Source organism: Bradysia coprophila, assembly GCF_014529535.1.
Source record: "Bradysia coprophila strain Holo2 chromosome X unlocalized genomic scaffold, BU_Bcop_v1 contig_185, whole genome shotgun sequence".
Classification (NCBI taxonomy): Eukaryota; Metazoa; Arthropoda; class Insecta; order Diptera; family Sciaridae; genus Bradysia; species Bradysia coprophila.
The window spans coordinates 1320350-1342230 of record NW_023503305.1 but is presented as its reverse complement, the minus strand read 5'-3'; the positions used below and the strand labels follow the sequence as shown (position 1 = coordinate 1342230).

Below are 21881 nucleotides of genomic sequence, written 5' to 3'. Positions count from 1 at the left end.
ACAAATAAATGTGGCATTCTGACTATTAAATAGTTGAAGTATAATATCAGCCAATTGATAGTTATGATGGTACGGTGTTGCGTCGTTCGATTGATATTACATTATGCACAATGGAACAAATTTTGTCATCGAAAAACAATATCGAATCACTGCATTATACTAGAGCTTTTTTCCCGTTTCTTTCAACACCCATGGAGATATGGATTTGAACATTATTGGTGTGCTCGGATATTGCCATATATAGAAATTCATGTAAATGAGTAAGTCATGCAGGTCGTATATAGCTTCTGTGTATTGCATATACACTACACACATATGGATAGTAAAAGATGTTTTCAATTTTCTGCCCAAAAAGTCTAAATTGATTTGTGATTGCAACCTACTTTGCTTATAACTATTGTCAATAAAATTTGTTTTGGCTGCTTGCCCAGAAACGACGAAATTTGGACATATTTTTACAAGAATTATGCTCGGTCGTCGTGACTGCATGACGAGCATTTTTCTTCCATGAAAATTCTTTTTGAAAAGTAAACTTAGAATGAATGGTCTGTTTGTTTTGAAATTGCAATTGAGTTTTATGATTTTAAATTGATTTCCGTGTCTCTCTCCTTCTTTTGGCATAATACCGTTTTATATACTGCAAGTAGCGTGCCGGAGAGTGATGGATGCTCTTTTTTTATCAATTGTCATACGTTTTTAGCACGAATCGCACAGTTCTCCGTTTTCATTCCGTTTACGATGAAAAATTGAACACGATTCAATTTTGTTACCGTTTAGTACAGAAATTTCTCCCTAAAATTCATGTTGATTCACTGACTTTTGTTTAATTGTCGTCATAACGGATGAACCATTTTTTAAACGGAGACAGTGCGATTCGTGCTTTAGTGTAGAAACTTTATTGCAGCTTTGCTTTTGTAGAATCTTGATCTGCATTTCACTTAACGTTTTCTGTTAACGTTTTTTGGCATAAAACGTTCCAGAGGCCAGTCATAAATCGCTCGCCCTAAACACTATATATACGAAAATATTCAATGACAAGCATATCAAGGCAAGTTTTAATAAATTTTTCATCTATATTTTCGCTCTTATCATAACAGTATTTACTACTCTACATCGCATAAAAACTTTGTGTAAAAGAAATACAAGATTTCGAGAGGGTAAACATATGAAATCCTCTCACAAAATCGTGCATCTCTATTGCACTATGTGCAAAGGCACTGATGACAAAATCATTTGCATACGTCTTCCTCTTACCAAAAAAGTACTCCGTGTGAGAGACAAAATTTAATTTTTTCAATTTTTTCTTTGTTTATATGACAGCATGCTCTCTCACGGCTCTCTCAGGGAGTACTTTTTGTTGAGTGGAGTGGACACTTAATGCTTAGTTTCCTCTTACCAAAAAAGTACTCCGTGTGAGAGACAAAATTGGATTTTTTTCATTTTTTTTTGTTTATTTGACAGCTCGCTCTCTTACGGAGTACTTCTTGTTGAGTGGAGTGGACACTTAGGAGGCAAAAACATTTCGTTTTTAAGTTTTTATGCCGTGTGCGGAAACGGCACGGAAAAAAATTGTTGAAATGATCGAATATTGACTGACTTCAGTAAAGTAGCCGTTTAATTCAATTTGTTACGGTTTACAAAATTGGCCCTATACTCCCCGGTCATGTTCACCGTCAAAATAAGAACGGTAACTGGTGCACGATAATCTTAAACAATTGAAAATCGTAACCTCAAATTAAATGGTTGTTAAACCGATAATTACTTATTATGCTTAACTATGCTTGTAATTGGACTTTAAATAAACAAACCGATTAATTAATTATATTCAAATTAGAATTTAATATAAAACGTTCCGTTATAAATAAACGCAAGTCAGTAATTTGCCTTTTTCTCTCGGTTGCTGCTCTTTTTTTCTTCATCCGTACCACGGTAAAAAAAACCCTTTTGTTAGTAACGATACTTGGCTGAAAAAAAAGACTTACTTACGAAACGCTTTAACTATCCTAATGCTAATCTTTTGTTAACTTCTTTAAAGGGAAAAAAAGGGAATGCAAACAAAATTTAAACTTTTTTCGTCTTGAACAAAATCGAAGAGGGTAGCTGATTTTGAATAAATACAAAACTCCTCTCTGTTCAAATAAAAACAAACAACCCCATTAATTGCTGCGGTACAGTGGTTGATGTTGTGTATAGTATAGCGGAGGTTTTTGGTAATTTAATCAGACCAACAGAGATTTATGACTCTATCCTCGGCTACAGGACGAATATTGTATAATACGTTCGTATACATGCTAACGATACGAATGAATTTTCAGCTTCGTGCATAATATAGTTTAAACTTTTTCGGTCCATTAGAGAATGAAAGAGTATTTTGTTATTGAATTGAGATGAAAAAAAGGGCATTTAATGGAAAAGTGAAATTAGTAGAATCGAAGAGCACGTTTTTTTTCTCTTGCTGTTTGTTTCTTGTTTTATGCACAATGTCAACATTTAAAAAGCAATTTACTAATATCCGCCGTTCGCATAAATAACACAGTCAACCAAACAATTTAACAAAAGCTTTCGATATATAATTTAATTGATAAAATTATTTCCTATCGGATTATCGCGCGTTCGTGACTAATTTCGGTAATGTTTCGTTGAACCATCCTTTGTTGGTCGTAAATATACACATGGATGCAAAACTTTTGATAACAAACTCAAATAGTACTCATAAACTCAGACGAACATGGGAGAAATATAATTAAATATTCAAATTATGTCTAGAAACTAGGAACGATTCAACGTCCCCAGCAAAGTATTATCGAAATATAACTTGCGAAAAGATTTGATATTCCGAGAACGCTAGATGGAAATTCCATTTAAATGGTTTGCGTAACAATGTATAATTAAATGTCTAGACAATGGATGTATAGAAATTTCGTAAGATAAACCGAATCGGGGGCCAAACCGAAAAACCAAATCATTAGCTAAAATTTCAATGGGGTCGTTTATTAAATTTGCCTACGCGTAGCACCACTGTGTACAGTAACAAATCTACCAAAAGAAACCGGTTTTTGGTAGGTGGCAAAGTATTTAATCAAATTTACTTTATCCGAAGAATCAACACAAACAAATTTATTTTGTAACATAGCACATAGCAAGTATAATACAATCTAATTAGAAACAATAAAATCAAATACATTTCGCAATGTATGAGCGCCGCCGGAGCACATATATTAGGTGTATAGTAGGAAAAAAGAAAAAGGAAAAGTCTTCCCTATAAGGTAAACACATTTCGGTGTTTCAATAAAACAACAACAAAATCAAAATACGAAACAACAAAACAGAACAATCAGACTCGAATTAATTTAAATTGTCGCATAATGACTGGTTCCCATGAAAAACAAACATCGCTCTGCAATGTCGGAATTGAGACTCATTCACATGAATGAGTTAGGGGTATTTAATGTTGTCCACCCAAACACCATACCGATTGATATATTAGTAAGAATATGGGATTTTGTAAGCTCAGTTTGGACACAATTACAGGCAAACATAACATATATTGGAGGTCTTAAAATTAGTGGTCAGTACACTCGACTAATTGAGTGTTGTGGGCTCGGATCCACTGTCAGACACATTGATATAACGAAATTTTTCATTTAAAATTCCAGTTCAGTCAATTTTCATCTAAACAATCATTGTACAGTGAACATCAGTAAAATTTAGTTAGAAATTTGCTTCCGCTGATCCACCCTTACAAACAAAACGGCTTCTATGTCTTTATACGATTTTCATTCCACAGGACATTTCAGAACTTTACTAGTAATTTAGTCCCTTTGCATGAAAAGTTGAACACGTATCTTTTGTGGACACTAGATCTTAGGCACTTTCGTAGGAAATAACTATTGTCATTACCACGCGCGTGCGTGTAACTAAAGACCGTACACACGGTAGAATCAGTTTGTATGAGTGAACCAGCTGAAAGAAATTCCTGAAATTTCATAATTTCACTGACGTCAGCTGTAAATGATTTGAAGGATTATTTTTTGAAAAAACTATTTGACGAAAAGGATAAATAGAAAGCTGAAGACAAACCGAATATGTTTATAAGTCTATGCACACAAATCTTATTTGTGACTTTCATATTCTGCTTTTAAATTAATCGATGAACTATGCCATGTGCTTAATGCTACGTCAATAGATGGAGCATTGTAAATTCAGCCTTAACTTAAAGAAATCATCATTTGCAAATGAAAAAGCCCAATAATGACGCAATCACTGCGAATTGTGCAGAATAGACTTACTCACTGTTGATGTAATTATCATCTATCAAACTGCATACTTGTGCCGAAAAAAAATCAGTTACAAATTCTCCAAATCCGATTACACCCGAAAATTTTAGCTTAGAAACTTTTATTCCCTTTGTCAATTAGTTTTATTTAGTTTTTTACAAAACGTTTTTTTTTTACAAGAAATAAAGCGTTTACAAAATATAAAATATCTCGTTCATATTTTCCGACGTATCGAATGTAGCCATTACACTCGCAGCATTGTTTCTTTGAATGGCTAAACTTATCCGTTGTTTTAGATACGTCTTTGATTTTCTTTCTCCCGTTGCTTGTGATATTTTTTTGCCTAGTTTGTTGATAAAATCTATCGCCTCTAAACACCATACCCCCAAAGTTTCCACGGCAAATGGAAGGATCAAGAAGTTCTGCTCCAGTAGTCCTTTGTATTTTCGATGTTTATTTTTTGCTGCTAATTCTGCGACCGACCCACTTTTAGAAGATGACATATTCAAATAAGATGGTGCAAGTGTGTCGGAACATGTAGCATCCCAAACGAGCATTTGACCACGACTCCATGGCACAAGGGTTACTCCGTCAACTCTCTTCCCATCATCACGAAACATTCCTGATGGTTCTTTTCTCGAAGGAATGATAGCCGAATGGAGAGCGTTTTGTATGATTGTGTTCAGATCTGCATGAAGAGGTAGACGGCCTGCCCTTTTTGAACAGCTTAGTCCGTGTGTTCCATCGGTTGATACTATATCACCACAAATGCATTTGTGTGTTTTACAAATATCGGAACCGATACGAAGAGCTGTAGAGATTCGGAACGTGTTGTTGTCCAAAAACGTGCCAACGAATTTGGAAGGTAAAGCTGACAGCCATGCATTTGACTCGTTGTGTAAAGATGCTAGGTGTCTTGCCTTGTCTTTATTCGATTGAAAATTGAATGATTCCATTTTGTCTGACATAAGTAAATCATCCCATTCATTTTGATAAATCTTTACATCTGGAAGTGATTCGGACACTAGCGACCATTCATTTAGAGCGTCGGTATAATCGGCTATCATTGTCTCATCGGATATATTTGGCAACATGAGTGTGACGAGATTAATAACTGAATTAATTGAGCTCAAAAATGCAGGAAGTGCAATGTCCTCACATTTTCTAATTCCCATTCCTCCAAAGCGAATCGGCATTGAAACCTTGGACCATTTCTCATCGTTCAAACGGCAATTGGTTATTGATTCGAATGTTTGTTTGACGTCGTCATCGATCGATTTCAAATGATTATTGTGACGGAAGCACGAGCTCGTACGAAGCAAATACGTCAACCTTGGGACTGTGAAGCATGTTTTAAGTAGGAAATATGCTGTGTGGCAATTTAGATGGTCCAATCGCTCAAACATCACTTTCAACTCATTGTGCTTCTTTAAAATAAGTTTTCCTTCTGATCCCTCAGAAATTGGTGCTCCCAAAAGTTCCAAATCATCGGTTACAATTTTGATACCAGCAGATATTGCTTCGAAATCTTGAACTACTGATTCGATCCGATCACCACAGAAAAACAACTCACATTTTGAAGGGTTGATCTCCAAACCGATGTTACGACATTCCTCTATTATTAATTTCAAATCATTCAGAACTGTATCCGGGTGTCCTCCTAATGTGCCATCATCTAAATACCATATGTTTAGCTCTGTTTTGCCTTCTGCTAAAACCGCATTCTTACACATTGGTACAGTCTTAGAGTAGAAGTAATTCTCCTGAGCTCGGAGAAATGTAATAGAAACAAGCTCGTTGAGTTGATGTTAATAACTGTCTTTATTCAATCAAACTTTACAGTATTTATACTAAATCTAAACAAAGAACTTATTGTTATAATTATGATCACTTATAATTATCGTGGGAAGTATGTCAAATACTTGTGTTATAAACATGCAAGTGACATGTTTATAAACATTTAAATTTATTGAATCCGTTAATGAGAATTATAACGAATTTCTAGGAATCAAATTCATAAATAAACAAAAACCGAAAGATTTCGTTATTCCAAGAAAAATCATAATTTTCCATTGAATCTGTTATGCATAATTCACATTATGCATGCATCTTCACCTGGATATATAAAATCATTAATGCATTGCGCATGCGCGTTCATGAAGATGGCGCGCATATAGTAATTATTATATGCGATTCGATTGCATTAAAGATTCCATACAATTATCATGTGCAAGCATTAACATACTCCCGACCGTAGAACTCCTTAGTTCTACCTAATCTTTGCATGTACGTTATAGTATACAACCTGTCACACAATGTTTATGCAGTATAATACAATAATTAGTCTTCATATGCATTGTTTGACGATACATACTATACTATTACACATAATCGCTCGCATGCCCGCGACATTGGTAATGGATCTATATGATGATCATATAGAAGCATTAACATACTCCCGGACATTGAACTATTAAGTTCAATACTAAAAATGTTTAAATTCAAGTTACAATCAATCAATCAAATTCATACAATTAAACATAATAATTTCAAAACTGATCTTCTCTTTTGCATCCTAAATGATTCAATGTGAAACGCTTTCTAAATTTCGAAGTAAGTTTAATAGTTTAGTTTAATTATTTAAAATAAATATGTCACATTATCAAATTAGATCTCAAAGGACCTTTTAATGCCAAATCAATTAAGTCACTTTGAATCGTTTAGTTCGCTTTATACTAAATTATTTTTTACAAAATCATATTCCCAAATATCATTACAATAATCTTCAATAATGTCTAACCTACATTATCATTATGTAAATGATTCAATATTCATCAACGTAATATTCTTTGAGCACTCACAATTCTTATTAACAGGTTTATAAATGTAGATAATAATTAAACATTCAGTGATCTTTGACATTAAATCAATTATTCTTTGCAATTATTCAAATTATTAATCTAACTGATCACTTTAATTTTTTAAAGTCCAGTAGCTTATTTTCCCAAGAAATAGATTATTGTGTAATTTTTTGTTCTTTGCTATGGCTAATTTCACAATGTTTTTTGCTGTATATAATTTCTAATAATTCCATAAATTTTACAATTATATAAACATGGCTTTTACTTACTAAAAGTTCAATAATTCCGTTTGTAATTTCATATACGTTTTATATTTAAATGAAAAACAAATTACTTTATCTAATAATTTATTTATTCCATTCATTCGGTCACATAAAATTATCCGAACAAACGTTTCACTGGATCTGAACAAGCAAAACAACATCTACAAGTTGAACTCTTGTGATACCAGCAACACATCCCATAAAATATCTAATAATATATTTTATCTTTAATCTTTGGCGTCAAATTCTTTTTCTTTTTAACATTTCAATAATGCAAATAAAATACTTTTAATTCTACTTTTGTCTGTATGTAATATTCTAATTCCTGTACGTTATGAAATATTTTAACATTTTAACATTTTATTTTTCAATCAATATTTTGAATATGATCCCTTATGGTCATTCATTTGTTACATAGAAACTTCAAAACCGTTCTCTATTGTCACTACGTTTTCACCTCCTAGTTTAGGATTTAATAATTGTCAACAAACTCTATTCTGCGTTATTTCATTTAATTTATTTAATTATTTCAAAAGTGCTATAGGTATATGCTCTGTCTTTAAACTTGCTATAGGCAAGGTATACTCCCGGACAAAATTATATATTCAAGATTTAATTTTTCAACTGTTTTATGTTTTACGCAGAATTAAGAACCAATTGTTCTTTTTTGTTAGTCATGATTTTCTAGTATTTTTTATCATCTTTATTTTAAGAACCAATTGTCCTTTTTAATATCAAAATTATTTAGGCTACCCTGGCTTTTCGTTATGTTCATATTCTTTTCTTTTTTTTACAATGTTACTATAATATTACTGTGCGGACAACTTATCTGAATACAAATTTTTAATTCAAATAACTGGTTGAACCGCTTATTGCACAAACAGATTCAAGAATTGACTATCTTATTTATATTTTCTTTTTAACTTGATTTTAATTCACATACCTTCTACATTTGCTGAAGTAATACCAATGACGGGTGCTATATTATCATCTAATTACTAACAGAAGGTATTATTACATTTGAAAGATTTCCATCAAAATTCTGAATCTAACAAACGCCTGATAATAATTCCTGCTGAAATTTTGCCTAAAATTTGAATTTCAAGTGAACGATTTAATAACCAAGTAAACGGAAAACTACATTCCAACGCTTCCTTGTATTAAAATGACGCTGCGTTAAAAAGTATTATGCACTTTCCATTTTGAATTTCGACTGCACTTACGGCGTTAATACTTTTATACTTTCCCCACCTGATCCAACACTGTATTTCAAACACAATACCGATTATCATTATCTCAATATCGATTTCATTTCACTATTTACTTTAAACTTAATCCGAAACCATCATCCGAAAAACAGAAAACATAAAATTAAACATAACTTTTAAAAATTTATTTGATCCCTTTATCAAAAAATGATTATTGAACCCTCTATTTGAATAGCACAAAATATTATTAAAGATCATGTATCATTACTCTAGTTTATGATTCAAAACCTTCTTTTTCAACAAAAGAAATATTTTTTCAATCTCAAATAAATTATCCGATTTCATAAAAACGAACATAATACTCAATGAATTTTAAAAATCAAAATCAATAACTCGACATTATACTCATGTGGAATCAGTTGAGGTCCCTTCAATTTCGCAACTCACGTCACTAAAATACTTGACAATAATCATTCAAATTAGAATATGTTTCACAAAAAAAAATTAAAATATGTCTTTTGACGACCATTATTCTAACGAATTAATAACACAATTGATTAATTAGTCAATTCTGAACCTCGTCTGCAATATTTGTTTATTTTCACGAAAGAAAGCTCCACAAACAACAAATACCTTTCAGTTATGGTTGATCGATAACTGTAAGTGTCTCCCGGAAATTAAAACTTTACAAATTTCTAAGTTTTAATCAATTCTTTTAAAATATGTGTGATCATTGAATATGAACATACAATTGCCGAATTTTTGTTTTCTATTAAATTCATTTGCCTCATCAATCGTAAGTCTCAGCGTTTTGATTAATTATTAAAATATTTTAAATAACAAAACAACTTACAAATTTCCGCACCATTGTGCGGTTTACCGTTTTTCAAATGATGTATTTGGTATGATGATGATTCTGTTGGATGAACGTTCCAAACTCCTGCTTAGGGTGAACCTTCGTTACCGCGCCACAATTTTGATCTCCAACTCAAACTGGCGCCACTCTATGTACGGTCCCATTACCTCATTTCATTTATTTTCTTTGCTGAATTCATTATTTTACTTTTGTTTTTCGATTATATTATTCACTTTCTGATGAAATTTTCACTCATTACGATGCACTGATGATGCTTTACGTGTGTTTTTAGTAAGGCAATCTTAATTGCTACTTATCAACAATAGTTTTACTTTTCTATTTATTCCATCACAGATTATTAATATTTCTGAATTCTTTCAATATCTCACTGGTCTCGTCTCACACATCACATATGCGTAATAACTTTATCAATTATAATTGTTACCAATCTTGTTCCGAAGACCCTCTTTTTTATATTGATTCAATGCGTCCTTGTACTTGATTCCTCATGAATCCAGTATTATATTTATTGCAAGTAACATTCTCATTTTCATCGAATCTCTCGAATTCAATGCAACTCATAGTGCAGATTAAGGATAAGTAATTTGCGTCCAAATTACCTATTTCCCGTTCAACAATTTGCGTCCAAACTGCTGCTCGGTTTCAATCTGCTGAGAAGCATGTTATCACTCAAAAGGCTCGGTTCCCATGACACTGTTACTACAACAAATTTTCTATCACTTTTTGATATAATTTAGTGCCCAAATGCACTTTCACAAATTGTTTTATTAATTGACTGCTCCCTCCTTTTTTATGGATTTCATTGCAAGATCAATTTCTACTTAAGTCATTTTGTTTATTAAATTGCACTTTTCACATTTTCTAAGTTCCGTGAAGATCAAAAATCTCCTTTCGCAACTCTCAATGTTATTGAATTTATTTTTTCACTAAGCTGTCAGCTCCACCCCCTTTAGGTTTCAATGCACAAACAACTTTTAAATTCATTAAGCTGTCAGCTCCACCCCCTTTAGGTTTCAATGCACAAACAACTTTGAGTTTTCATTTTTATTTTTATGTGTTAAGTAGTCAGCTCCACTTCCTTTAGGTTTCATTGCACAAATAGTTTAAGTTTTTATTTTTATGTATTAAGCCGTCAGCTCCACCTCGTTTAGGTTTCAATGCACAAACAACTTTAAATTTTAAGTTTATTTTTATACTTATATAAGTTTGCACTATTGTCCATTATGACTACCGATCCTCATTTGCTGTTTCGGTATCGCCTGGATCTCTGCCATTTTTTAACCATTGATGGCCTTATGTTTTGTTTAGTTTGAAAAACTTGCGCACTACGTAGGTTTATCATTATTTGAAGAACTGCGAATCCACATTCGATACGCTCCAATGCATCGCCAGTCTTTCTTTTAGTAGTCACCTATCGGACTACTTCAGTTTATGTATTTTCTGGTTATCAAACACGTTGTCTGCTCCACTTTTCACAACTGAGTGTCCAGCTCAACGTTTAATCCTTTGTACAGCTGCAACTTCCACCTTCCACGGCTTCCATTCACGAACAGCTCTTCCTTTGGACTGCGTTTTAACCATTTTTCTCTTTGAGATATCGTGTCTGCTATCCAAAAATCTCACCAATTTCTTTGCTATGATACTTTTGGGTGGATATCCTACACACTTTTTTGGTTGCTTTGCCAATCAATTGCCTTCCAAAATCACGGTTATTTTCAGGCTCATACTTCGGAAATTCCCGATCTGCAGTTGTAGAATTTCTATAGAGTTGCTTGTGTTCTGCCAACTCTGCAGTTTTTTAATATTAATACTCAATTAGTATTTGGGATATCCGCGCATAAAGTCGCCTAATGGACTTATTTTTGTGTTACACTTAACACCATTTGGCCTATTATATAGCCTGGAACAATTCCTTCTGAACTGTTTTAATGAAAGTCGCCTAATGGACTTCTTTTTGTGTTACACTTAACACCATTTGGCCTATTATATAGCCTGGAACAATTCCTTCTGAATTGTTTTAATGAAAGTCGCCTAATGGACTTTTGTATCCACTGCACTTTTTTTGTTTTTTGTTAATGAAGTCCAGATTTGGATTTTGCTGTTTTCAGTTACTTTGTGTAACTGCCCTAAAGCTGCGATTTTTAATTTTACCAAGTCCAAATACTTGGATTTTGCTCCTTTCGGTTACTCTGTGTAACTGCCTTAGAGTTGTGACTTTTTTAATGAAGTCTGGATTGGATTTTGCTCCCTTCGGTTACCCTGTGTAACTGCCTTAGAGCTGCTATTTTTGTATTTAACCAAGTCCAAATACTTGGATGTTGCTCTTTTCGGTTGCCCTTTGCAACTGCCTTAGAGCTGTGACTTTCCGCTGCCAACCAATTCCGAATACTTTCCTCTGCTCCTCTCACTGGTTCCTTATAACTGCCTTAGAGGTGAGGTTTTAAGGTTGCCAACCAAGTCCAAACGCTTAAAGAATTCCTTCAGGGCTGCTTCACTTAATGTCCATAATGCACGACCAATGTTTTGACAAGTTAACACGACATTCACTACACTACTACTGCCCTAAGACCGTTGTTCAATGATGATATCTTTTACAAAAAGACATCACGTCGGGGTCACCATTATGTTTTGCCTTCTGCTAAAACCGCATTCTTACACATTGGTACAGTCTTAGAGTAGAAGTAATTCTCCTGAGCTCGGAGAAATGTAATAGAAACAAGCTCGTTGAGTTGATGTTAATAACTGTCTTTATTCAATCAAACTTTACAGTATTTATACTAAATCTAAACCAAGAACTTATTGTTATAATTATGATCACTTATAATTATCGTGGGAAGTATGTCAAATACTTGTGTTATAAACATGCAAGTGACATGTTTATAAACATTTAAATTTATTGAATCCGTTAATGAGAATTATAACGAATTTCTAGGAATCAAATTCATAAATAAACAAAAACCGAAAGATTTCGTTATTCCAAGAAAAATCATAATTTTCCATTGAATCTGTTATGCATAATTCACATTATGCATGCATCTTCACCTGGATATATAAAATCATTAATGCATTGCGCATGCGCGTTCATGAAGATGGCGCGCATATAGTAATTATTATATGCGATTCGATTGCATTAAAGATTCCATACAATTATCATGTGCAAGCATTAACAAGCTCTGATAACAAATTTTCAATAATCGGTTGAATTATTAATGAAAAAGCCAAAGGTCCACAAGGGTCGCCTTGTTGTGCTCCAACTTCTGACATTATCTGATCGTTTCCGAAGAATAGAATTGATGGTGATGAGTAGCATTGCCACATGAACGGATATATTGATGATTCCCTTTACTTTCATACCACAGTTTCTCAATACACATAAAAGACTTCCTACGATGTTATGCACATTCATACTGATACCAATGAAAGTAGATAAGTAGGTATGGCCAGTCCATACAAGTCGGAGCACATACGGATTTGCATGGCGCCACCTCAAACGAACTCATTTCTAGTGGAAATTTGCACTAGAAATGAGTTCGTTTGAGGTGGCGCCATGCAAATCCGTATGTGCTCCGGCTAGAACAAATTTGAACGTTTGCCCATACCTATCTATATACTTTCATTGACTGATACTGCTGTCTCGCGCATAAGTGTATGTGAAATCGAGCTATGTTTCAATGTAATTTCAAATGGATTGTATTTGTGGATTGAATAACGTTGAAAACAGAACAAAAAATCTGAGCGAAGTTCATCGGGTGTATACCACCGGTCGGTGTAGTGGTAAAAAAGATTTTCTAAAAAAATCTTGTCGAATTAAATTCAGGATTAATTTACCTAATGGTATCCCTATATTCCTTTACGCCTCTAGCTTGTGTCGTCGAAAATTTGATTATCTGACTAATCAAACTTTTGCCACAACCCATTTACGAGCACTATGTAAAATTTATTGTGCTCGCAGCTTGTTTTGATAATTAAAACTACAAAATATACCAAAGAACCCAAACAGAGATAAATCATCAATGATAATGATGTTTGGTTTCTCCAACGGTTATTCGATAGAAATTAGTACAATTTATTGAATAGCAAAAAAAAAAAAAAGAATTACATACAACGAATAGAATGCCCGATAGAATGTGAAAGATGTACTATCGCATATACGAAGCTATATGGTCTTATAACATCGTCTGAGAGAACATAATAACAGTTGTTTATGCAACAGAAATCGTATAATGGTTATTTATCGTACTAGATGTCGATTGTAAATCCGAGGTGAAGTCGATTCGTGTTGTATACAACGATTAGTGCAATTATGTAGCGGAACTAACTAATTCTACGCCAAAACATGGAAGTGAGTCTTCCTCCTAAACCTCCTAAACCTCCTAAAACTCCTTAAATAAGAGGATTTTGTTTAACGAGGGAGGCCTGTTAAGACGTGGCAAGAGGTAATAATTACTGCTGCTGGTAACATTTACATTGTATTTTAGTCTTTAAGGGTGTGAACATAGGCACATGTTAACGAGGTCTGTCGAAGATATTTCCACGAACATTTCAAATAGCGTATAAAATACCGTTTTCGTTACTGAATATTTCTTCGGTATGAATACGAGACATCACTGATAGCTTCGCTCTAGTGCACCAGTTTTTCTAATCTTCATTATTACGATAATACAGTAAGACAAGAAACAGTTCAATTCCGTCACTGAGTTACATTAAATAAGTAAAACAAGAGGAGATTGACGCAGCAGGCGCGTTAGCAATAGACTCGCACGTTCCTAAACTACATTTTTCGCAATATTTCCACTTATTTCGTAGTTGAGTGTAATTGCTATTACAATTGCCACAATCGCAGTAGTCCTTATTACATAAATTCAATTACGAAATTTATGGTAAAATTGTGAAATCACATAATAGTCAACTGTCAAATGTCGAACAATGTAGGGTTAGCGGATCATACATTTTAATCAGTCAAGTTGTGACGCTCGTCTAGTTAACATCTCCGCTAAAACATTCTCTCTCAACTATCAACTATTGATAGTTGACTATCAATAGTTGAGGGAGAATGTTTTAGTGGAGATGTTAACTGGACGAGCGGATCACACATTTTAATCAGTCAAGTCGTGACTCTTGTCTAGTTAACATCACCGTTAAAACATTCTCTCTCATCTATCAACTATTGATAGTTGACTATCAATTTGAGGGAGAATGTTTTAGCGGAGATGTTAACTGGACGAGCGTCATGAATTGACTGATTAAAATGTATGATCCGCTAGCTACTAGATTGTTCGACATTTGATGGTCAACTATTGAAAGTTAACTATCACACCAATTTCGCAATATTTCGCATGATTTCGCAATATTTCCACACATTGCGTAATTGAATTTATTACAGAAATTTACAGCAATTTACGCAGCCCTCGTCTGGTGAACATCTTCGTTGAAGCATACTGCTGGCCACTTTCAGATACTAATATTTGAGTTCTCATCGAAAAGGCTCACCCTCTATCACATATCAGACATACGTGAGAATGGTAGTTGGGCAGAGTGAATTCGATCTGGACTAAAAATCTGAATGGAGTGATGTGTGTCGTTGCGCGAGACGCTGTGACCTATAAAACTTTCAGTTCTGATCGAAAATGCTCACCCTCTATCAATTTACCAGACTCAAGTGATAATTGTAGATGGGCAGAGTCAATTAGATCGGGACCAAAAGTTTGGATAGTTTGAGTGTGTAGCTTCAACCGTCCTTTCATCATATTTTTCTAAAGTAACGACACACGGACAGACAGACGGACGGACGGACAGACGGACATGGCTCAATCGTCTTATAATATCATACTGATAATAATTGCCCACTACGATATAGGCCGTTTTCGATTATTTCACTTACTTACACGATGGTGGGCAAAACATATAGACTCTCACGATTTACTTCGTATCGTGCGAGTCTAACAAAACATAACAGAAAAACGAGTGGTATTATTAACGAACCTTCTAGTTGAAATACACAATCAGCGTGCGGTGGATACGTAGTTTTACCGGTTAAGGGCTCCAATGGACTAAAAAACGTTTTATTTTCTTCTATTGGCTTAACAAATCTATCACAGTATTTTGGTGGATCGGTAGGACCTTCTTCTGGTGGATTTCTTTTACTTCGATATGAAGCCAATGTTGTTTTTGCTGTGCTCGGTGCAACTGAAACGGTAAAAGAGAAGAATTGTTATTTAAAAGTGGTTTAAAACAAAATGCAACGTTAAACCGTGCTTAGTGTCACGGCACATATAATAATATAACTCGCCGTATATACAATTAACGGAATCAGAATGAGAAATCTTGGGTTAAAGTTTTTTATTTTTATTTTTAAAAACAATATACTAAAGTGCCATTACAGTTAATGGTTGTAATTATGTGAAATAAATCCAGTAGAACGAAAAACTAAACAAGCACTCTGAACATTTAAAAAATCCCCAGACAGGAAATTACTCTTGCGGCAGTCAGTATAAAATCTTACATCCTTAATGTTTATTTTCTGTTTTCCTTAATTTGAGCTTTTAAGTTTGTACGTTAGCTGGTGCATCACATTATGCAGGATTTATACCACAAACATAAGACATAAATTTGTGCAATGAAGATGTTGTAATTTAATGTTATTTTTTCCACCGTTTCCCTGCGCTTTCACTCGATACCAGTACAACGTGAAATTTATTCTATTTCCACCACTCTCGTATACGAAATGAATACAAAAAAAGAACAAATCCGTGCATATATAGCCAGAGCCAGATTAGCCAATGGGCGCTGGAGAAATAGGGGCGCTGATAAAATAGACCAAAGAATAACATAAATTGCTATTTTTCGTAGAATAATGCAAAATTTATGCGCTCGCTCCGCTCGCCATCGCTATCTATTACTATCTTCAACAACTATGTATCTCTTACTTATATTTGATATCCTTCGATATCGCGAAGTTTTTTGAAGTTGTTATGACTTGTATAGCAAAAAAAACTAGATTTGCGTTTTCTGATTTTTTGTGAGGCACCAGGTCGCGGCCTATTTTAAGGAAATTAAATTTCCAAAAATTCTCAAATTTTATCACTTTTCGTCATTTCATCTAAAAACACAACAGATTGCATCGTAAATGTTGTTTTTACTGCCTTTTTAGGTGTTTTTCATGTCTTTGAGCTTAACTGATTACTTCGGAATGAGATCTAACAGAAAACAAAATTTGGAAATTTTTGTGAAATTTGTGAAATTTTTGGAAATTAAATTCCGTAAAATAGGCCCTGGTCGCGACTGATAGCGAAATATTAAAAAAGAAAAATCTAGATTTTGATTTGCGATAACTAACAAATTAGAAAGAATGTCTTTTTTCTGCGTATAAATAAGTAAAATGAATGAAAATCGGGGAATAAATTGAAAATAGGAAAAACATTTCACTAAAACCCTAAAAACTTCGCTCGCCACTCTCGCTACTCTTCCCGACCCTGGTGCACACATATATTCTGCAAAGTGCAAGCATTTATATGTAAATTTTATACCAGACAACAGAGTCTTGTACAAATAGTAGATTGGAAACTCCTTCAAAGTTTTTTTTGTTGTTGATGGTATTTAACACTCCCTCTATGGTAGCAAAAACGCACGTTATTATATCTCAAATAACAAGTTAATTCAATGATTCCAAAGTCTTGGCCAATCTTTTCACTTGTTTACAATGCTATAATTATGAAAACTTTCAGAAGTTTTAATTGGTGTTTTGTTGTTACAGGGAATATATTCGTGGAGAAACTTAAATAACATTTAATGGGGGAGAACGTTATAGTTTTTACTAGGTTTACTCGAGTCGAAACGTTTAGCCAAAGATTGTTTTTATTGCTTAAAGTTAACTGTGAAATTTTATTTTTATCATCATCTGGCGTGCGACTCCCCCATATCAGCAACAAAGTCAATCTGAGGTTTTTGTGTTGTTTATAAATTTTATTTTTGTTCTGCTTGAAATAATTTATATTCTGCCATTCTGTTTTAGTGTGCATACTAATGTGCTTTTTCTTACAATCGCGGATTATCATCTTTAAACTGAACTATTTGGGTCAAGTAATAATGTTAATGATTTGCAGTGATCTGTCTTATTAAACCTTTGGAATTTATGGCTCTTTAATTTTTGATGATGTTATAAACACCATTGTCTAGAAATCGAGTGAGTAGTAAGTGAATGAAATAAAGTCTATTGCACCCAGAAAAAAACGTGTCTTTGAACTCTAACTATTTGAAATATTTAAAATTATTTCGTTTGAACATTCGTACCGCTTATTAAAACTGGATGCTCCCGGCGTAGACGGTGGTGAATGTATCATGGTCAAAGGTGTATTTTTTTTAAACTGAATTGTTTAAATGAATCCAATTAATTTTATCCAATTAAAACCAATTAATGTGATTTTTTGGTGAATTGTATTGGTTGTAGAGGCGATATAAAATTAGGTAGATTGTGCGAATAGTTCATTTGTAATACTTGCGTTATTAACCAGATAAAATCATGCCTAGATGACATTGCGTCTAGTGAATAGTCAAAATGGCTCGTGCATATTTAGAGCAATTAACAATGATTTGAACGTGAGCTTTGAAAAATGTTTGATTTTTTTTCGTGATAGCAATTTTCGGAGGAACAGTTGTCCACAAGTTAATTTTTTTTGAACATCAAACTCTGCCATCATAGTCCACAGCCCAATGTTTCATGAGTATTTATCATACACAATCTACACCCACCTTCCAAACATCACTGACAAAAAAAAAAATTTCGCATTACCTGTGACAGATAATATTTTCGACAAGATTACCTGTGACAGATAATATTTTCGACAAGATTACCTACTGATGGTAATGTTAGGAGAAGTTATCTGCCACAGATAACATTACAGAAATGTATTACCTGTGATTGGTAACGTGCCCCGAAACGTTCTGTAAGTAGGCAATTTGTCCAAAATTACCTGTGGCAGATAATGCGACCGGCCAACGTTATCTGTCACAGGTAAAGTGCATTATCTGTGGTAGGTAATCTATTTCATTTGGCACATTACCAGTCACAGATAACGTTTCACATTACCTGTCATCGATAATTTTCCTGGAGACGCACATTACCTGTGTCCGCTGTTTAATTTTCTGTCAGTGATCCTTCAAGTAATATTATGGGGGCAAACCAAGGACTTAAATCTTTCCATAAATTATATTTTGGAAAAATTGGGCACAAATCTTAAAATTTATGAAATCATTGAAAAATGTGGGAAATCTTTTTCAAAAAATAAATCTTGGTGGAAACTAGTGACTGAGCTCGAAACTACAATAATTTAAAAAAAAATTAATTATTTTTTTCTCAAAAATATGTTTGTCCGACAAAAATAAAAGTTTTTTCCAAAAACTATTTCCATTCATCCAAAGTAATTTTTTTCCACGTTTAATGTATCCACGACGCATGAATGATGATTTTTTCACCACGAGTTCTTCCTAACTCTACCTCCGTACTTGGTACACTGACAAAAAAGAGTTGAAAATCTTACCTGTAGCAGATAATGAAAGTTATTTAGATTTTTACCTCTTTTTTCTTAGTATATGCCAAGTTTCAAGGCTCCAGGAACAAACAAACACTAAATTTAATATTATAGATGGAACCTAAAAGCGAATTAAACGCACCCTAACACCCACTGTTTATACATTTCTAGAACCAATTATTCAGATCCAATGGGATTAAAAGATTGTTAGACTTTTCATTGCTTATCATGCACAGCTAAACGATTTTTTGCTGTATCTTTTATTGGGAAATTAATAGACCGAGTGTATTATTGGTTACATATCAATCGAAAATGAACGTTGCGAAAAATCCGTTGGCATGCAAATTATATTATATAGTTGAAAATGAAACACAAGGAAAATGAAGAGAAATTCAACAATCACTCTCAATTACTGTCATCATCTTAAATACCTAAAAGACCGTAAGTTTATCCATTTGATATACAAAGCATTTGATGGAATACAATGTGGGATTATATATATACTCGAGTGCGAAGAAGAAGGAAGTTGTTTGTGCTGTTGTTGTGAATAATTTGTGTGTACATACGTATACGTTCACTTCTATTGCAAAAGATTTGATTCCAATTGGAAATTTCCGGTTTGTTTGTGACCCAACCCACATGACGGAAGAAGAACAACAAAAAGCTGCCCCCAAAAAAGGTTAAGCTTATTCTAGACGCCTTTTCATTAACTTAACTTTTATTCTATGCAGAGGTTTTGTCGTAAAAATTTCACTTATTTTAAATTAATATTTCAAGAATGAAACTCTTCATTAATTTGATTTGCTCATATAACGACTCCGAACAGATATAATATAACATCGGTAGAATATATTTTCACTGTGTGCGATAGAGTAATTTTCTTGGCAGAGTAATAAAATTTTGAAGTCAAACAAAGCTGACTTTTCGATACTATAGCCAGGGCTGTACTTAGATTTACTATATAGTAATTATTATTGATATCGTGTCGTGCAAACAATGCTGGAAGATATAGTTCTTTCGCTTTACCAGTAATCAAATCATTCAATGAGGAAAAGTCATCAGCTCGAAGTTTATTATTCTTCATAAACTGATCTTCCACATTTCTAGACTTTACGGCAACATGTTTTCTTCTTTAACCTAAAGTCTACTTGCCCTCATTTTTTACAATGAACAAATTGTAATCCATTAAAACTCCTCCAGCGCCACAAAAATTTCTATAAAGAATCCATATTTTTAAAGGCACTCCATGGTCTTGACATAAATTAGTCCTGTAAGAAATCGGTTACTGTAGAACCAATTTCTTTAAGATTTTTTTTTGTGAAACTAGTAAGGAGAGTGTTGACAAGCGATCGAGATCTGAGAAAAAATGGCACATACTCAAAATTTTTAGTTCTCTACGCGTGATGTTAACTTTCTGTGCATTGTGATGTATACCCAAAAAAATTTTTTGGCAACTACACCAAATCCGTGCAATTTACATAAAACCGTCTCGTTTTAATGTGAATTCGTACGTGATGATATATGTACAAGTGGGACGGGATGTCTCATTGGTTAAAGGACTTCCACCAAAATGATCCGGGTGCGATTCCCGACACACTGAATTTTTCTATCAATTAAAAATGTTTTTGTAAAATCTTGGGAATTGTAGGAAAATTTGGAAAAAATTGAAAAAGTTTTCCCAAAAATAGTCTACACTTTTCGAGTTGTTGTTACTTTTACAAGGGAATGAATGAAAAGTCGAGTCGAAGCCGAGGTCAATAAACACACAAAAACGAGACCTTTTATTTTTAAGCCGAGCTTTGAAATGGATTTTACATGCTACATGCGTCGAAAACCGTATTTTTCATGTTTCAAGCACTACTTTCGACGCCCAAATCTACTACTTTCACTACTTTCAAAAATCCATTACATGACTAGAGACGAAAAAGTTGAAAAGTCTCGTTTTTGTGTGTTTATTGACCTCGGCTTCGCCTCAGATCAACAAAATTCACACGAAAACTCTCCTTTTCATCTTTTTTGTCCCTAGTCATGTAAAATACTATTACATGTCGTTGAGGTTAAAGTTAACTTCCTTTTCATCCCTAGGGCTGTAATTTCGACTCTAGGAAAAACTGCAGTACGGTAAGTTCATATTGAAGATCATAGCATAGGTTAATCCGGCTCTGACTGATAGTAAACGATTTTGGATATTATAGTCGAAGCAATTTCAAAAGTCGTTTCACGATGCCATAAAATATGAGAAATATCATTAAAAATAGAGAGATAATACAAGTCCAAAAAGAACACTGAAACCGCATCTTAATATTGAAGAATTTTACTATGAATTAAGGTAGTTGAACAATTTTACGAGCGAATATTAACTCGAATCCATAAAATCAACAATAAACATCGAACATTTTCCATTTTTTTCTTTTCTTTTATATTCTAAATTAAATTTGTTTTTATGTTTTTATTTCCAATTTCAAGCAATTTTTTTTGGTAAAAAAATAAACGAAAAGAAGAAACGAAAATAAATTTGTTGCAATTTTTATTGCATTTATACTTATTCAAAACACATTTCGTTGATACATATATTAAGAGGGCGTAACGACGATTCCGTTGAAGGAATAAATAGAAAACTTGCTCATCTATATATAGAATTGGTTCTAACCGAAACGTATATAGATCTACAATAATATGAGATTTATGGCTTTAATGCCATAAAATAAACATAATAAAATAAATTACTTATACACTGAATAAAGTGGCGGACTCCATCGATACACACTGTGTGTATGTATAATATACATTGTATATATGGCAGCGTTATTTGTTTCAAATTAGAATTTATTGAATCCTCTCTCGTTGTTTATAATAAGATCATAATAC

General features: G+C 33.4%; 1 protein-coding gene and 1 long non-coding RNA gene across 3 annotated transcripts in view; one reads left to right on the top strand and one right to left on the bottom strand.

Moving 5' to 3' along the window:
- The window catches only part of LOC119068503, a 138083-nt gene that overhangs the window by 48366 nt on the left and 67836 nt on the right, over window positions 1–21881 (bottom strand). For both annotated transcript variants that reach the window (XM_037172113.1, XM_037172114.1), the window contains exon 3: window positions 15469–15672. In XM_037172113.1, coding sequence (XP_037028008.1) covers window positions 15469–15672 — 204 coding nt within the window. The remainder of the gene's footprint in view (window positions 1–15468; window positions 15673–21881) is intronic.
- On the top strand, window positions 15600–17700 carry LOC119068507. Its single transcript, XR_005086162.1, has 3 exons — window positions 15600–15680; window positions 17240–17426; window positions 17498–17700. It is a non-coding gene; the product is annotated as an uncharacterized LOC119068507 (long non-coding RNA).